Source organism: Oncorhynchus kisutch, linkage group LG26 (assembly GCF_002021735.2).
Source record: "Oncorhynchus kisutch isolate 150728-3 linkage group LG26, Okis_V2, whole genome shotgun sequence".
NCBI lineage: Eukaryota > Metazoa > Chordata > Actinopteri > Salmoniformes > Salmonidae > Oncorhynchus > Oncorhynchus kisutch.
In genome coordinates this window covers 20,868,967-20,888,277 of record NC_034199.2, presented here as the reverse complement: position 1 = coordinate 20,888,277, position 19,311 = coordinate 20,868,967, and the positions used below count along the sequence as shown (strand labels likewise).

At 41.9% G+C, this 19,311-nt stretch overlaps 1 protein-coding gene across 1 annotated transcript; it reads left to right on the top strand.

Moving 5' to 3' along the window:
* Window positions 1–8,155: 8,155 nt before the first annotated feature.
* tmem182a (transmembrane protein 182a) lies at window positions 8,156–14,555 on the top strand. The gene is made up of 5 exons (XM_020462132.2): window positions 8,156–8,655; window positions 10,849–10,981; window positions 12,606–12,704; window positions 12,888–13,025; window positions 13,222–14,555. Exons 1-5 carry the CDS (start codon window positions 8,497–8,499, stop codon window positions 13,446–13,448), a joined length of 756 nt encoding a protein of 251 aa, XP_020317721.1. The 5' UTR covers window positions 8,156–8,496; the 3' UTR covers window positions 13,449–14,555.
* The last annotated feature ends 4,756 nt before the right edge of the window (window positions 14,556–19,311 follow it).

Genomic DNA, 19,311 nt, shown 5'->3' with positions numbered 1-19,311 from the left:
ACAGGGAGCCAGTGTAGAGAGGCTAGCACTGGAGTAATATGATCAAATTTTTTGGTTCTAGTCAGGATTCTAGCAGCCGTATTTAGCACCAACTGAAGTTTATTTAGTGCTTTATCCGGGTAGCCGGAAAGTAGAGCATTGCAGTAGTCTAACCTAGAAGTGACAAAAGCATGGATTAATTTTTCTGCATCATTTTTGGACAGAAAGTTTCTGATTTTTGCAATGTTACGTAGATGGAAAAAAGCTGTCCTTGAAATGGTCTTGATATGTTCTTCAAAAGAGAGATCAGGGTCCAGAGTAATGCCGAGGTCCTTCACAGTTTTATTTGAGACGACTGTACAACCATTAAGATTAATTGTCAGATTCAACAGAAGATCTCTTTGTTTCTTGGGACCTAGAACAAGCATCTCTGTTTTGTCCGAGTTTAAAAGTAGAAAGTTTGCAGCCATCCACTTCCTTATGTCTGAAACACATGCTTCTAGCAAGGGCAATTTTGGGGCTTCACCATGTTTCATTGAAATGTACAGCTGTGTGTCATCCGCATAGCAGTGAAAGTTAACATTATGTTTTCGAATAACATCCCCAAGAGGTAAAATATATAGTGAAAACAATAGTGGTCCTAAAACGGAACCTTGAGGAACACCAAAATTTACAGTTGATTTGTCAGAGGACAAACCATTCACAGAGACAAACTGATATCTTTCCGACAGATAAGATCTAAACCAGGCCAGAACTTGTCCGTGTAGACCAATTTGGGTTTCCAATCTCTCCAAAAGAATGTGGTGATCGATGGTATCAAAAGCAGCACTAAGGTCTAGGAGCACGAGGACAGATGCAGAGCCTGGGTCCGATGCCATTAAAATGTATGGTGCATACACAAATACAAGCTCTGTACAAACTATCAGTCTCAGTCGGCTTACATGATGGGAAGTGCTTTAAAGACCAACATAAATGTAATCTGTTGCCTGAGATCGCCAATGCGCTCTCTGTCTGTGTTTAATAAAGTAATAGTATGATATAATAAAGTAACAGTATGATGTAATAAAGTAACAGTATGATGTAATATAGTAATAGTATGATGTAATAAAGTAACAGTATGATGTAATAAAGTAACAGTATGTTGTATAGTGCTGGGAATTAACTGAAATCTCAGTTATTGTTTGGTTTTTAAACAACTAATTGACCAACATCGGTTCAATTATTTGAATTCCATTTCATTCGTTTATATCTGTGAGCTCAATGCGCTCATGTCACAGTTTCTCTAGAGCTAGATCAGATCCAGCCATAACTTTGCTATGTAGTAGGGAGTTGTAGTTTCCAACAGGCCAATATTCTGCATTGTTTAGCGCATAAAATGTTGTAATTAACTACAATGACCATAACCCATTGTGCATCTACTTGTCCGGTCTGTATTTCTTTTTCGTCTGCCAAAACGTCAGCGTCATTGCGCCAAAAAATAGTATGCAATATCATCTGGATATGTATGCACAAAGTTCCTCATCCTTCTGCTACCTTCTGCTACAATTTCTGTCAAGCCGTCTACGTTTGACGCATACGTTCGATAAATCCAACATATGTACCACACCGAACGTACTGCAACTGCCTCCGCAACGCAATGCTGCAAGGCAAACGCAGCATTTCATTGGAAATTAATGTAATTCCTGTGTACCAAAATGCAAACAGCTGTTGGTGTGTTTGAAGTGATATGTGTTGAGCAGAATGCGTGATGTAAGGGGATATAGAGCAGCTGTTGCTTCGCAAGGTATCTCTACCTGAAAATGCATGATCTTAGTGATTGATAGTCGGCATTCAGTGGCAGGTAGCCTAGTGGTTATTAAGAGCGTTGGACCAGTAACCAAAAAGTTGTTTGTTCCCGAGATGACTAGGTGAAAAATCAGTTTATGTGCCCTTGAGCAAGACACTAAACCCTAGTCACTCTGGACAAGTGTGTCTGCTAAATGACTTAACATGTAATTAATTACAAGTGTGCCTTATTTATTTTGAAGAACTAACAAATAGTGATTTTGTCAGACAGCATAGGCAGTAGCGCTATAAAGATGAGATGATGACTCGGAATTAAATAATAAAGTAATCAAATAATACAGCATTCAACCCAAATAATCGAAACCAAAATCGTAACCCGTGATTATTTTTTAATAATGGAACCAAAACCGAACCGACATCAAAAAGCACTAGTCACTTAGCACTAATGATGTAAAAAGTAACAGTATGATGTGCTGTTATCTCCATCTCTCTGGAGAGTGACTATTAATGGAATTTATATGTTTAAATTAATGATTAGAATATTCCACCCAGAAACCATATAATTGTATGAAATTGATTAGAATAATACAATTATGATTAATGATGTGTGTAGTTTTAGTCAGTAAAAGTATCATTAATGATGTGTGTAGTTTTGTCAGAATTAGGGTAAAACAATATATCTGTACAATATGTCTTTATAGTATCTTAAACACAGATTATATGAGCAAAATTCGCTGCCGACCTTGGCTAGGGGCCACTGAGAGATATGGGAGAGGGCAGGGAGTACTTCTCACGGCCTCCCTAATCTTGGGGGAGGACAGGGAATGCTTCTCACGGCCTCCCTAATCTTGGGGGAGGACAGGGAGTGCTTCTCACGGCCTCCCTAATCTTGGGGGAGGACAGGGAGTGCTTCTCACGGCCTCCCTAATCTTGGGGGAGGACAGGGAGTACTTCTCACGGCCTCCCTAATCTTGGGGGAGGACAGGGAGTGCTTCTCACGGCCTCCCTAATCTTGGGGGAGGGCAGGGAGTACTTCTCACGGCCTCCCTAATCTTGGGGGAGGACAGGGAGTGCTTCTCACGGCCTCCCTAAACTTGGGGGAGGGCAGGGAGTACTTCTCACGGCCTCCCTAATCTTGGGGGAGGACAGGGAGTGCTTCTCACGGCCTCCCTAATCTTGGGGGAGGACAGGGAGTGCTTCTCAAGGTCTCCCTAATCTTGGGAGAGGGCAGGGAGTACTTCTCAAAGTCTCCCTAATCTTGGGAGAGGGCAGGGAGTACTTCTCACGGTCTCCCTAATCTTGGGGGAGGACAGGGAGTGCTTCTCACGGTCTCCCTAATCTTGGGGGAGGACATGGAGTGCTTCTCACGGCCTCCCTAATCTTGGGGGAGGACAGGGAGTGCTTCTCACGGTCTCCCTAATCTTGGGGGAGGACAGGGAGTGCTTCTCACGGTCTCACTAATCTTGGGGGAGGACAGGGAGTGCTTCTCACGGTCTCCCTAATCTTGGGGGAGGACATGGAGTGCTTCTCACGGTCTCCCTAATCTTGGGGGAGGACATGGAGTGCTTCTCACGGTCTCCCTAATCTTGGGGGAGGACAGGGAGTGCTTCTCACGGTCTCCCTAATCTTGGGGGAGGACAGGGAGTGCTTCTCACGGCCTCCCTAATCTTGGGGGAGGACAGGGAGTGCTTCTCACGGTCTCCCTAATCTTGGGGGAGGACAGGGAGTGCTTCTCACGGTCTCCCTAATCTTGGGGGAGGACATGGAGTGCTTCTCACGGTCTCCATAATCTTTGTCTGCTGGGTAATGATACAGTATGTGTTTAGGATACCTACTGTTCGTGTGTATGTATGTGCGTATGATATCTACTGTTTGCGGAAGTATGTTCGCCGCAATAAAATGGACGTCTTTGTATTGTGGACTTCAGAACGTTCTCGTGAATAAACTGCACAAACCTTTTGCATAAGCTGAGTCTTTGACTAATTATTATTAAACCCATGGTGTTATAAACCTCGGGGATTGGTCAAAGCTATTGATTGATTGTTATTTTCATTGGGATTTAAAATTCTCCTGACAGTGACACAGAGGGATCAAAGAGACCCACTGGAAATCTCTCAGCTTATTAGACCATGGCTCTCACAATAACCAACAACGTTAGGCTTGCTTGCTTTATTCCTTATGTACTTCTGTGCAAAGTGCTTATTTGTTATTTGTCTGCCCCTGAACTATGTGTTTTTCAGCCAGGTCACCTGTGATACAAGTTAGTATTTTTTTACATTTTACATTTTTTATTAACAAATATCAACAAACAAAAGAGGAATAGTCACATGCAAACAAGCATACATACAAACTATGTACATTGCCAGAAATCCTAAACAAACAAATCATATTCATTAATAATACAAGTTTTAATTGCCGTTTTGTTTTTCATTTTGTTAAAGTAGTGCCATATTGTTTAAATTCATTTATAAAGTGAAAAAAGATCGAATTAGATCATTAGCATTTGTGAATATTACATTTACCTAGTATTATTAGCAGTTGAATTAAATATACTTAATCTATGTCAGAATTTCTGAAATAAATCATTATATCAAAACCATTTAATAGTACATCCGGTCATATTTTTTTTGTAACAAAATTCTGTATGTCAATCCCAAAAAATTATACTATAAATACAGGCAAAAAAACAAATGCAAAATGGTCTCCTTCTCCATTCCACCGAAATCACATTTATAGTCAATATTCAGCTTGAATCTTCCCAAAACATGTTTCACAGGATATATTCTATGTAACATTTTAAATGAAACTTCCTTTACCTTGTTACTGATATAATATTTGTTAGCAATTTTCCATGCTTTCCCCCATTGTATATCACCATAGATATTTGGCCAAAATAATCTTGCTGAGGGAATTGTAGTATCACAAACAATATTCCTAATCTGTTTATTACTACATTTATATTTGACGTTAATATTGCCAATGAATATATTTTCATGTAAATCTATGTTACTTACATCAACCACAGAGGAATTTAAAAGAGATACAACACCCATTGGAATCGCATCAAAACAATTGCATATTCTTTTGGGGTTATTGGAATTTTAAATTCATCAAGAAATTCCCCATATGAGAGAATGGTTGGTCATTCAGTAACTGACCAACCAAAATAATTTTATTCTCAAACCAGCTACTAAAAAAAAGAGACTTATTTTTAAATCGTCTATTTTGTTGTTCCATGGAAAGTATCTGTGAGGAGAAAAATTGTGTTAATATGCTAACATCCAAGCTAAAATTGCCTGCTTATGGAATTTGACCAATTTTCCTGGGATTTTATCAACATCAAAATTATATCGAAGCAAAAATTCTAAACCACCAACAGAGTCAAATATATACTTAGGGAATACATTCCAAATACTGTTCTGGTTCTTAATATACTTCAGAATCCAATTAATTTAAAAAGTATTATTTAGAGTATTGAAATCTAAAACCTCAAGACCTGCTTGTTCTTGGGTATTAGTGAGAATATCTTTCCGTAGATTGTGAGGCTTATATCTCAGCAACCAGAGGTTCAATTTATTCTTTGTTTTCTCAATAATGGGGTTAAAGTTTAATTCACTCCTTTGTTTTTCATCCATGCATATAACAAACCCAACATACGTAACCTTATCTTTAATTGGGATACCACATACTTCCTGTAAAACACAATCCTTGAGTGGAAATAAGACTGACTTATTGATATTCATTTTTAAACCCGAAACTAAGGAAAAGTCTTCAATACAGGAATCTGCGATTCAAGTCGGGAATGACATCGAAACCGGCAACTAGGGGCAACAGTGAGTGCTGTTACCTTTTTAAGTAGGTTTCACTTTAGCTAGGACACTGTGGACAAGGATGGTGGATGGCTGTAAGTATGTAAGCATGTACTTCTGATTTCAAAGGTTGCAATTTCAAATCCAGTAATATAGCTTTTTTTCCCATATATATATTTTAAGCCTATACCAAAACGTAACCCTTACCATAACCATTCAGAGTTAATGCATAAGCTTAATAGTTTGTAGTTAATGCCTGAACTTAACCCTAACCTTTAAACTTTGGAATGAATTCCTGAACTTAACCTGTAAAAACTTAGACATTTGAAACTACTTCGAAATTTGACGTTTGAGAAACATGGATGAACGTCTAATTCTGACGTGAGACTGTGAGAGCTAGTTGGTGGTTTTTCCCCCAGTTACTCTCAAAGGGGTAATGGGGGATAAAAGTATTTGTTTTTAGATGTAGGATCTTCATTTGAGCCAGTTTAATACAGCAGGAAAATATCCCGGCAGCAACAGGAAATGGGAATTATTATGTGAATTATAATTCATGGACCTTGTTTGTAGGGATTGATACATTTTTCATTAGGGCAAATCAAGTCTGACATTTTAAAGTGGAAATTACAAACTTTAGAAGCCTTTTTAAACCTAGAATATGCTACAAGTTTGCATTTCCTGCTATGCAGGAAAACTCTCAGCAACAAAAGAGTGATTAAATTAAGATCCCACATCTGCATTCCGATCTCAGAGGAGAGGAGATAAAAGTGGAAAGTAAAGAGAAGCGGAGAAAAGCCCATAGTTTGCTTCCTGTGTCCTCAGTGGCAGCACTGTGCTAATTAGGCTGTGTGCCTCTATTGTCGATGTGCTAAATATCCCTGTGTGTGTGTGTGTGTGTGGTGTGTGTGTGTTGTGTGTGCGTGTGAGTGGTGTGTGTGTGTGTGTGTGTGTGTGCGTGTGTGTGGTGTGTGCGTGTGTGTGTGTGTGTGTGTGTGTGTGTGTGTGTGTGTGTGTGTGTGTGTGTGTGTGTGTGTGTGTGTGTGTGTGTGTGTGTGTGTGTGTGTGTGCGTGCGTGTGAGTGTGTGTGTGAGTGTGTGCGTGTATGGCAGTGTGTTTCTATGGGCAATGTGCTAAATATCCCTGTTACACGCTAATGAGCAGCCAGCTAAGCTCAGTTCCACTCACACTCAGCCAGGCCATTGGCTACAACCTGGCTGGAAAATAGCTTTGTGTTATTGTTTATAGAGTAATACTGCTCTCTATTTATACAGCGAATTTACAAGTTCTCAAATCGCTTTAAAGTGTATACTGGTACTTGCTCAGTCCACTACCAATATGTTGCACCATCCTGCTCTCAGAGTGCTCAGTACTTTGTTTATTTCCAATCAGAAGGGTCCCTCACTGCTATAACTGTGCTAAAGTATTACGTGTGATATTAAATTACAGTAGGCTATGCTGCCAAGCCAATTAAACTGTACAGATGCGAGTGGAGTAATAAAACGTTGGAGGCCCTGGCCGTTCTATCAGCCAGATCTCAGAGAAGATAAGAGAGTTTGGCGTCACATCATCTCTGTCTCTGCTGTCATGGAGTCAGATGACAACTGTGGATCCCATGGAAGTGACACATCCTGTTTTCAATACCCACCACCTACTATCGCCACATCCCACCATAGGGCGGTGGCTTGGGGTTGTGAGTGTGTGTGGTGGTCCCACCATGGGGCGGTGGCTTGGGGTTGTGAGTGTGTGTGGTGGTCCCACCATGGGGCGGTGGCTTGGGGTTGTGAGTGTGTGTGGTGGTCCCACCATGGGGCGGTGGCTTGGGGTTGTGAGTGTGTGTGGTGGTCTCAACATGGGGCGGTGGCTTGGGGTTGTGAGTGTGTGTGGTGGTCCCAACATGGGGCGGTGGCTTGGGGTTGTGAGTGTGTGTGGTGGTCCCAACATGGGGCGGTGGCTTGGGGTTGTGAGTGTGCGTGTGTGGTGGTCCCAACATGGGGCGGTGGCTTGGGGTTGTGAGTGTGTGTGGTGGTCCCACCATGGGGCGGTGGCTTGGGGTTGTGAGTGTGTGTGGTGGTCCCAACATGGGGCGGTGGCTTGGGGTTGTGAGTGTGTGTGGTGGTCCCACCATGGGGCGGTGGCTTGGGGTTGTGAGTGTGTGTGGTGGTCCCAACATGGGGCGGTGGCTTGGGGTTGTGAGTGTGTGTGTGTGGTGGTCCCAACATGGGGCGGTGGCCTGGGGTTGTGAGTGTGTGTGGTGGTCCCAACATGGGGCGGTGGCTTGGGGTTGTGAGTGTGTGTGTGTGTGTGTGGTGGTCCCACCATGGGTGATGGGCTTTAACTTGGGGGAGGCAACGTTTCTGTCTCACTGCTTACCCCCTCCCTCTATGATTTTCTTGTGTATGTGGGGGGTGTCCAGTTGCTGGTAGATATTTCTGTGTTGGACCCCCCACCCCTACCCCCCCCCCCCCCCCCCCCTAACCCCAGACCACTCCCGTGACAGTCGGGAGAGTGTGGGCAGCAGGCACCTTCAATCAGCCACCCAAAATAGCACAGGGAGAGGGATCCACGCCCCTGTGAGTTCCCTGACTATCTCCTCCTGCCCAGTCCAGTCCAGTCCAGCCCAGCCCATTCCCGTTCTCAGCAACCCACAAAGAGACAAACAGAGAAGAGCCAGGATAAGACCAATACACAGCATAGTGACATTCCATCTTGGAGAAAGAATCTCAGCTTGGAACATATTGGGACACTGGGAATATACACACATAGCTCTAGAAGTGTGTTAGTGGACCCAGCATTGACAGACACACTCCGACTGCGGGAAAAGAGTGTGCTTGACTTCTCAGAGGAACACACAAGCACATACAGGGCTAGCTGATTGGGCCAAGGTTCTCCATACAGTGGCAGTGTGTCTGGCCTGTCCTGCACCATGAAGCTGAGTGTGGCTCTGTTCTTCGCGGGGTTGTTCGGGGCTCTGGCAGCCATGTTTGTCCTCCTCTCCTTCGGGACAGATTACTGGCTCCTGGCCTCTGAGACATGCGACGAAGAAACTAACAGAACCATAGGACCTGGGGGCAATGCCATAGAGGTAAGGAACATGGAGCTTCCTGATTACTGTCATGAGATTTTCTGTTGTTATACTTCAAATATTTTAGTCCAATATTTACCTATTATATACTATAGTCCACTAATTATTACCTATGTAATAATCATGTAATAATGTAATAACTTTTCATTTAAAAACCAGCATTACAGCAGGTGGAAACAGCAGGTGAAAGTAAGATAAGGTTTTGTGTAGCCTCTCTGGGATGTTCCTTTTCCTGGTCCTCTTTTCTCTTTATATCAGTGGTCATAAAATACAAACAAAGGAGACGAAAAAGGTAGTCATTGGTGTAAGATTGGGGGTAACATTGGCTAAGACTGTTGTTTTGTCTCTATTTGCTGAATTGAGGGTTAGGGGTTGGAGGTTAGGGTTATGGTGGGTTTGGGTATTCTGGGAGGATCAGCTGGTCAGAGACTGATTATAGACCATAGAAGTCAAGGAAAGTTGTTCCTTTTCTGGTTGGAGTCTCCTTAGAGGAAGTGGTGTCGGGGTCAAGGTCAAACCTGATTCCACTAATCAAAGCCTTGATGTTTATATAATTACTTCCATCAGCTGTGTTGGTGCTGGGCTAGAACAAAAATGTGTGTGTGGGAGGGGGGGGGACAGACCTTTACAATATGAGCCAGAGGTGGGGGGGGCAGACCTTTACAATATGAGCCAGAGGTGGGGGGTGGGGGGGGGGGCAAACCTTTACAATATGAGCCAGAGGTGGGGGGGTGGCAGACCTTTACAATGCTGAAGTAGCCTACAGTCAATTCCTCTGAAAAGCATTTCCTGTATTATATTACTGCCCTATTAAGACATATTTGTTTTTAAAAAGTAATAACATGGACCACCACACTATTTTATTTTCTATTTTAGGGCACTTGGGGGTATCTGAAACTAATGTGTAAAAATGATTTGATGATACTTTTTAATCTGGCCTTAGAAATAACAATAAGATATGTCAAATCAGGTAATGCCAAATTGAAGTCTAAATGAGAATGCTTGAATGATTGAAATGCATCAGAGAGGTATTGACAGGTTCAGGAAAGCAGAAGGAAGATCACCAGCATCATTGTGTATTTCATCTTTCTTAGAGCAGAAGATCAATTCATTTCCCCCAGTCATTATGTGTGGTTTTGTCACTGATTAAACCGTTCAAATACTAGAGCCAAATTCATAGGAAGAAAACTAATTCAACATGCTTCATTGGCTTTAGAAAAACATTGGTTGCCTGGTCAAACAGCCTCGATTACACCGACAGCGTCATTGCTTTTTGGTACACCAGAAGTACATTCATTTCCCATAGAAAGCTGCATTTGCCTTGCAGCATTGTGTTGCAGAGGAAGTTGCAGTGTGTTCTGTGTTCTGTGTGGTGCATACGTTGGATATATCCAATGTGTGCATCAAATTGTTTGAGTAGACTTGGCAGAAATAGTAGCAAAAGGTGAATGTGAACTTTTGTTGCTCACAATTTTCGATTACATAATGAAAAGTTTGACTGCAGAATTTATTATGCAGCATTGATGCAATGACGCTATCAGTCTGCTCAAGGCGTCAGAGGCCTAAAGCACACAGTCGCGGTTTAAAAAACAACAACAATTATGATAAAACTGGGGGGGACAAAAATGCAATTTCAGAATGTGTGGGGGGAAATAACCACCCCGTCCCTATAGCAAAAGTCGCACCCCACTACAGTATACATACCTCCCTAGGGGCTGCTAGTGAAACCAGACACTGTTTAATGCAGTTGCTCTGCAACCATCCAGCAAATGAGACACGTTGGATTCCTGAGTGATAGAAATACAACACCACAGTGATATGTAGTTGAATATCAAATATCACTCACTACAGCAGATCCAGCTTCTCACAATGAGCAATGACAAAGGAATGTCTGCATGATATCCATACGATCAAAAAAAGCTAAAGGTGCTCCCTCAGCGTGACCCTTGACCTTACAGTCAGCAGTTGTAGCACTAGCACCATATACTGTGACAACATTTATGTGAACCAGTTGGCAAGGTACGACATAATACATGACATTATGGCTAATGCTAGAAAAGAAAATACCAGGCAAAATGTGAAGACGACTAAGACTTTATGACATGTTATTATGTCATTGTTACGGCTGTAATATGAAGGACTTATGATGGAGGGTTCTACTAATGTGTTGTTACTATTATTATCTTCCCTCAGCGTGGTGACATGATTCTGGTGGAACCCGGTAGGGGGTTCCCCCCAGACACCACCTTCTACCACGAGGGCTTCTTCTGGAGGTGCTCCTTCGGGGGAAACCTGGACGATGACACCCTCTTGAAGTTCTGGATCAGTAAGTCAGATAACATATTCTGCAAATTCTGTTAAATTTAACACTGAGCAAGTGTCTATATGGGTCCATACTTTTAAAATATTAAACGATGTCACACTTCAACAGTGTGAATTAACACTTTCAAGAGTGTGAATTACACTTTCAATGTGAGGCAATAACACCTCATATGCTATTTTTAATACTAGCAAGTGTATATAATTTACAGTAATTGTGAAAGCAATAACACCTCATATAGTATTTTTAACCATTACATCAAGAAGTCTATATCTCTTTATGAGGTCACTCAGTGTTGGGTTAAGGACATTACAATAATATTAACATGTTTTGATTGCTACATGTGCTTATGTAACCATTTCAAAAGAATACATTGCTGTAAACAGACACACTCAAACTTTAATTAACATAACCATAGACCACTAAAACTGATACAACACTTCCACTTACGGTTGGCCAAAAATAACTAATTGAAAGCCACGTCGCCCACTAAGCCATGCCTCCAATATAATTTCCCAGTGTGCCTTACCTTTTAAAGGGAATTGTAGTTACTACGCATGACTACCTTTGTTTGTAACAGAGACATGGTTATTGAATTCATTCATCTTCAGTCCTTTGGACTTCACCGAGTGCGTTTTGACTGTAGGTGAATGTTATCACTAATTAAACTGTTTTTGAAAATGCATTACATATATTACAAGCCTTACTTTGATGATCAAGTTTTACCATATCACAGTGATGTTAGGAACCTCATGGTTTACAGGCCTCATGCGGTCTGCAAGTCAAATTATGCTGGCATGTAATTCATATTGGAATTCAGCCAGAACAACCAACAGTTGGTATCTTTACACAATATGCTGGTTTGTATACTCGGACAAAGTGTGTAACAGCCCCAGTGCCTTTTAGTAGGCGTGTACAACGCATGTGTTTGTATGCATGTTTGGATATTGGGAAACACATATGACTGAAGCTTTAGACCCTACCTCTCCATTCTCTACTCTCACGCTCTTTCACTCTATCCCATTACTTTCTTTCATCTACATTTGGGCCAGTACAGGGACAGTAGAACAATGCAAACATTTCATGAAAGTCATGAAGGTAAATCACTTGTTTATCGAATGTGACTTCTGATGCTTTGACGTAGTATGAGACTCCTATCATGAGATGTTATGTCATGTGACTCTATGGAAAGGCTGTATCATGTGATGTTATTCAAGTCCTTTTCCATCTGATGAAATGTGTTGAAAATCTCTAATAGGGAACATCCAGGGAGGGTCATTGTCACAAACACCCTAAAGCTCAGGGAACGACCTTGCGAGGGTCTGCTGAATTCCGCAGAGGAGAGAGGGAGAGGAGGAAGATAAATAGATAAAAATAAAGTATTACGAGTACAAATTAGATTAGATTTAATTCAATTATCAAATTTAATGCATTCGATAAAACCTGAAGACAATGCCAGCTTAGTCTCTGTATTGATCCTACTAGTATATGCTGTCTTTGTAATATAAGGGCCCTTGATGGGGAGAGGATATTTGCTAATGCCAGTGCCACAACCTATTGCTTTTTTATTAGTTCTATAATGTGATATGATTTAATGTATCTAACAATGGGCCTGTTTGTCTCTCCCTAGCCAATCAGCCCCACTCTAAAGTCTGCACACACGCCTACCTCTTCCCCTTTCCTGTGTTTCAACAGACTCACAACGCCACCGCATATGACTCCGCAATCAGTAAGTGCTTTTCTCTCTTTCTCTCTCTCTCTCTCTTTCTCTCTCTCTCTGTGTATATATATTTTATATGCCATTGCCATGTAGCCTACTTTGAGATTGTGAGTGAGTATTCAAATTAAAGTATAATTCTGTTGCTCACTGGTTGCCATGGTTCTAACAATGATTGACATTTCTATTGTCCAGTCTACAGAGGCTTCTGGAGTATCTTCATGCTAATTGGGGTGGCTGCCGTCGTTTTAGGTGGGTTCTTCATCATCTGCGCCGCCCCATTTGCCAGTCACCGTCTATATAAGGCTGGGGGTGTGCTCTTCCTGACATCTGGTGAGTTATTGGCCTATATCATCATCATTTTTAGGATACAACATTTAAGATAGGCTTGAGCACAACAGTTTATCTCTCTTGAAGAGATGTACAAAGACGAAGAGCTCATCAATACCATCACTAATACAAATATCTGCTGCAGCCAATCTGATAGTCTACCACTGTCTCTCTCTCTCACCCTTCCTGCTCCCCACAGCTCTGTTCCTTCTTGTTGTGGTGGTGATGTATGTGCTGTGGGTGGAGGTGCTGGATGTGGTACAGGTCTATGTGGACCACCAGCGCTCCTCTATTTGTCCCACCTTTGACCTCACCATCCACTACGGCCTGTCCTTCTTCTTCGCCCCCGTCGGCATCTCCTTCTGCCTGCTGGCAGGACTCCTTTTCCTCCTCATTGGCCGGTCCGTACGGATGCAGTACCACTGATTGTTGTCGCTGTGGCAGGTAGAAGGCGGGGCGCTGAGACTTCGGGAACGCTGCAACGGTTGGGGCCATTTCCATTTCAATTTGTATAATTGAAGAAGTAAAATGAAATTCCAATTTAAAAAATGTCTCATAGCTAAGCATTGCGGTAAATTGGAATTAGAATTTCAGTTTACTTCCTGAATTGACTTCATTGAAAAGGAATTGACCCCAACCCTGCTCTGTAACTTCAAGAATGTGTCAGAAATCTCTGTGTTCTGTCAATCATCCAGAAATGGAATGGGACTTCTTTGAACTCCGTGGTGTGACTGATTTGACAGGTTACAATGACATGTTTCAGTCACTGCAAGTGTTTGACAGAGTTCCACCCAACATGACACCCTATACCATCATATTAGTGCACTACTTTCACCAGAGCCTCTATAGGGAATAGGGTACCATTTGAGACACAACCAACGCCTCAGTCCCCCATCACTACATGCTCTTCACCTGACATCTACAGTACTGAGAGACACAGGATTGGTTGGTTGAACTGTGGTGGCGGCTGTTGGTGATTTGCTTACAAAGGTAGTCGGCTGTCACGTTGCCATAGCAGCGAGTTGGGAATGACTATGGTATAGGATGTTTTGTTTGTTGAATTCTTTCTCTTTGTATTTGTATTTTTAGTCAAATGGTTTTAGAAGGCTGCTACTGTCATTTGCTGAGTGTGTTGAGGTGTGCTTTAACATACATGAAGGGTGAACAAGTCACTTCATATGCTTCTCTATAGATTTGATTACCACTTTATAAATATAATACACGTGTATTCCTTTTTCAATTATTAACACATTTTGAGAGAAATGTGAATGCCTTACCATTATATAAGCATGCGGTGTGAAGAGTTAGAATTAAGGTATAGAAATCAAAATTAGGGGCTCTGTTCAATCTGGATCGCTGAAGCGTTACATGTTGTGTGACAGAAATGTAAAGATGATTTCTGATTGAGCGGACATATGCAGCTCTGGTTCAAATGTTTAAAGTATTTGTTTGCCCTGTAAATAGTATACACTGTAATGAAATTACGACATGCAGTTTGAAACACAAATAAATTGATGACATTTGTTTCATGAATGTGTTTTTTTTGTTGCCATTTTATTCTAAATGAACGTGCGTTGATTACTTGAACATACAAATGTTTTCTAAACTAATCCAATCAGTGCGTTAGAATTTTGCCCCCGTTACAGGAATGGTTTACGTCGTCCCACAATGTTTCTAACCTCGTTCACAATGCAAGTTGCAGGTGAATAACAATTCCAACAGCTGGATGTTCTGGTTGGATTCGAACAGGTATAACACATCACTTTTGCAAGTCATCATAAGGTGACTTCTAGGTAGGGTTTTATAATTCTGGAAACTTTTCCAGAGATCCTGGTTGGAAGATTCCTTGGAATTAACAGGAAATCTGGAATCCTTCCACAAGGATTTCTAGAAACTCCTCCCATGACAAACCACACCACCAAGTTTCCATGGGAAGACTATTGTGTCACCAACACCTGGTATCTGTGGATGGTCCTCTGGTTCAGGTCACCCAGGAGATATTTTCCCTCAACCTGGCTGTCACTGAGTTCTTCTTCTGCCTTCTCTCTCCATTTACCGTCTTCAACTACCTCTTCCAATTTAGCAGCTACACGTTCGGCTCGGTCACTGTCGGTCGCCTTCTACTCCAGGACTTGATCTGTGTAGGACGCTAGCTGGCGATGGTCCACCCACTGGTCTACCTGAAGTACAGGAGTCTGAGGCACAGGGCAGTGTGTGTGGCTCTGGTTTGGCTGATGTCCCTCGTCTTCTGTGTTGTGATAGGCTTAATAGGCGGCATGATAGTCAACGTCTGCCTTTTCGCTATCACTGACCAATCTACTTTTTCTACTGTGTGTCCATCCTGAGGGTGGTGGCCAGGTTTGGTGTAGGGGATGGAGGGAAAGAGGGACAGGGAGAGAAAGAGGGAGGGAACCTGATGAAGAGAAGAGCGTCCCGTACTATTCAGCTCATTCTGCTGAGCCTGTTGGTGAATGACATTACATCCATCATTGGAGCTATCCTGGTACGTTGTTTCTTTATGCCTCCACATTCAGTGACAGCGTCGTGCATCGTGGCTCCTATCACTAACATGCTTAATGTTTTGGGGAGCTTCATCAGCCCTTCCTTCCTCTACCTCCCCAGGGCTGGGAAACTGCCCTCTGTCTAGGGAAAAAGAGAGGGATGATAGCCTTACTTTAGAGGAAGGGTTGTCTGGCATCTGGTTATCATCCCCAGGTCAGAGCCATGTTTAGGCCACAGTCTATAATGGCTCTCATCATTACTTCCCATTCCTTTCAACCATGTTATTGTTGTTGTTCAGAGGTTTTATTATTTCTCGTTTCTGGGGGTATCTTTGTGTTTCTGGTGTGTGTAAATGTGTTCTTTAAATCAAGAACTGTGTTTTTGAGTGAGTTTGAAATCACACATGTAATTTTCTGATCGTCGATTTCAACTAACAGGCTTGGAACTTAATGCACTCCTGCAGGTTACCGCTGGATTTCTTAAAACACTATTGACAGGAGATGAAATGCACCTGCGAAAACCCCCACAAGGATGAACCATTAGATCAGTTGATCTCTCGTTACCGTGTCAAGTGATTATGATACCAGACAGCTGATCTAGATTCTCTACTCCCGTCCCCAGTGAAATATCGACCTATCAGTAGCATAGGAAACTGTAATGCTGGTGATGAATGTAAAAATACTTATTTGAGCAAAATAATATCGAAGTAGTGGCCTATATTTTTGATCAAACGTTTCACCTTAAATGACACAATAATACAGTATAAGCCATTCAAAATAACTGTATAGATGACATTTTCAGTTGATAAAATAATATAGATTATATAGGCTTAAGGATTTACCTGATTTAGTTACACATTTCAAATATGGACTGTCCTGGGACATTTTATTTACCCCCATCTTGATAACATTTCCTTTGGCCGCCTTTCCTTCCAGTTCTCTGCTGCCAATGACTGGAACGAATTGCAAAAATCACTGAATTTGGAGACTTATACGTATCTCCCTCACTAACTTTAAGCGTCAGCTGTCAGAGCAGTTTTACCGATCGTTGCAGCTGTACACAACCCATCTGTAAATAGCCCACCCAACCAACTACCTACCTCATCCCCATATTTGTTTTTGTTTTTCTGCTCTTTTGCACACCAGTATTTCTACTTGTACATCCTCATCTGCACATCTATCACTCCAGTGTAAATTTCTAAATTGTAATTACTTCGCCACTATTGGCCTATTTATTGCCTTACCTCCTTACTTCATTTGCACACACTGTATACCGATTTTTCTATTGTGTTATTGACTGTACGTTTGTTTATGTGTAACTCTGTGTTGTTTTTGTAGCACTGCTTTGCTTTATCTTGGCCAGGTCGCAGTTGTAAATGATAACTTGTTCTCAACTGGCCTACCTGGTCAAATAAAGGTGAAAAAAAATTATAATAATAAGGAATGACCATATCAGAAAATGTTCTTTTAAAGACAGTTGTATTTAATGGATTACGTAAATTGTAAACAAATATAATAATATGAGTAGGCTACACTATTAGTTTTTAACTCATACAAAGTGTCGGGTAAACTGCCACAATAGATTTGCTGTGGTAAACAAGGAAATCCTTTTTTCAGTTGTATGTAATGAACATCAAATAGATACATTGCCCATAGTCTGCTTTTAAAGGAAGCTTTAATTGATCCGATAATAATACCAACCAGAGGGCGAAAATGTTGGCTGCAGTAAAACTAAAAGATCATTTCGACATCTGCATTAGGGAGCGGTAAATAGCTGGCCAATGTTGTTTCCCAGCTAGCAATGAGGAACCGGCCTGGAATCAGGTGTCGGACTCGGCCCGGAATCAAAATGAATGACTGCCCTGAATCGCCTAAGTACATCAGGCTGTTTCCGTCTACCAGAATTTAGCCGACTTTGCAGGGATCTTACCAGATTCCCACCAGAAGCGGCCCGATGCATTTTTAAATAAACGTAAACAAAATGACCCTATTTAGTCATTTTAAATACTACTATTATACATACAAATTATACCCATGCACAATTTCTTTTACATACTTGTCGTCATATCCAATTGTCTTGTCCCATCGCTGCAACTCCCGTAGAGGCGAAGGTTGAGAGCTGTGCGTCCTCCGAAACACAACTCCACCAAGCTGCACTGCTTCATGATACAATGCTGGTGACCGTGTCAGCGTTCATGTCCCTGGCCCACCACAGGAGTCGCTACAGTGCGATGGGACAAGAACATTGTGGCTGGTCAAACCCTCCCCTAACCCGGACGACGCTGGACCGATTGTGTGTTGCCTCATCGGTCTCCTTGTCACGCCCGGCACGGGTATCAAACCAGCATCTGTAGCAACGTAGTTTGCAATGCAATGCAGTGTCTTAGATGCTGCGCCACTCGAGAGGCCCCATCACAAAGTTTTTCATGCTTATCAATGGCCTTGCACAAAGTATCAAAATACTCAAATACTACTTAAACAGGACTCTTAAAGAATTCAATTGAAATGTTCTTTTTTGATCACAGAAATGAGAAAATATGGAAAAATAAATAAATAATAAAATGTTAATTATATAAAGCAGCTGGTGTAATCATCTGCCAGAGAGTAGCCACAATCGTCCTGAGCCCCAAGTAAAACATTTGGGCCAGATAACTCACACTGGAATCAGCCCGAGCCCTAAGTAATACATTTGGGCCAAATAACTCACACCGGAATCAGCCCGAGCCCTAAGTAATACATTTGGGCCAGATAACTCACACCGGAATTGGCCAGAGCTCAATCCCTGCATCCTAGCCATAAGTAATACTGCCAAAGACTCAGGCCACATGACATCGGCGTGTGGAGTGGCTTCCGTCTCGCCACTCTAACATAAAGGCCTGATTGGTGGAGTGCTGTAGAGATGGTTGTCCTTCTGGAACGTTCTTCCTTCTCCACAGAGGATCTCTGGAGCTCTGTCAGAGTGACCATTGGATTCTTGGTCACCTTCCTTGGCACACCCCCGATTGCTCAGTTTGGCCGGGCCGCCAGCTCTAGGAAGAGTCTTGGTGGTTCCAAACTCCTTTCATTTAAGAAATATTGAGGCCACTCGGTTCTTAGGGACCTTCAATGCTGCAGATATATTTTTTGGTACCCTTCCCCAGATCTGTGCCTTGAGACAATCCTGTCTCGGAGCTCTACAGACAATTCCTTTGAACTCATGGCTTGGTTATTGCTCGTACATGCACTGTAGACTGTGGGACCTTACATAGACAGGTGTGTGCCATTCCAAATCATATTCAAATCAATTGAATTTACCACAGGTTGGCTCCAATCAAGTTGTTGAAAGATCTCAAGGATGATCAATGGAAACAGGATGGGCCTGAGCTCAATTTCGAGTCTCATAGCAAAAGGTCTGAATACTTCTGTGTATAAGGTATTTAAGTTTTTTATTTTTAATACATTTCCAAAAATGTTTAAAAATATATTTTTTTCGCTTAGTCATTATGGAGTATTGTGTGTAGATTAATGAGATTAAAAAAAAAAGATTTTAGAATAAGGCTGTAACGTAAGAAAATGTGGAAAAAGTCCAGAGGTCTGAGTACTTTCTGAATGCACTGTATACGCTGTATATATGGGGCGGCAGGTAGCTTAATGGTTAGAGCGTTGGGCCAGTAACCGAAAGGTTGCTAGATCTAATCCCTGAGCTCCCAAGGAAAAAACTGTAATTCTGCCCCTGAACAAGGCAGTTAACCCACTGTTCCTAATCCATCATTGTAAATACTGACTTGCCTAGTTTAAAAAAAAAATAT

Coding starts and splice junctions, on each gene's coding strand:
- tmem182a (XM_020462132.2), top strand. CDS start 8,497: ATGAAGCTGAGTGTGGCTCTGTTCTTCGCGGGGTTGTTCGGGGCTCTG. Junction 10,982..12,605: donor CCTCTTGAAGTTCTGGATCA/GTAAGTCAGATA, acceptor GTCTCTCCCTAG/CCAATCAGCCCCACTCTAAA. Junction 12,705..12,887: donor CGCATATGACTCCGCAATCA/GTAAGTGCTTTT, acceptor TCTATTGTCCAG/TCTACAGAGGCTTCTGGAGT.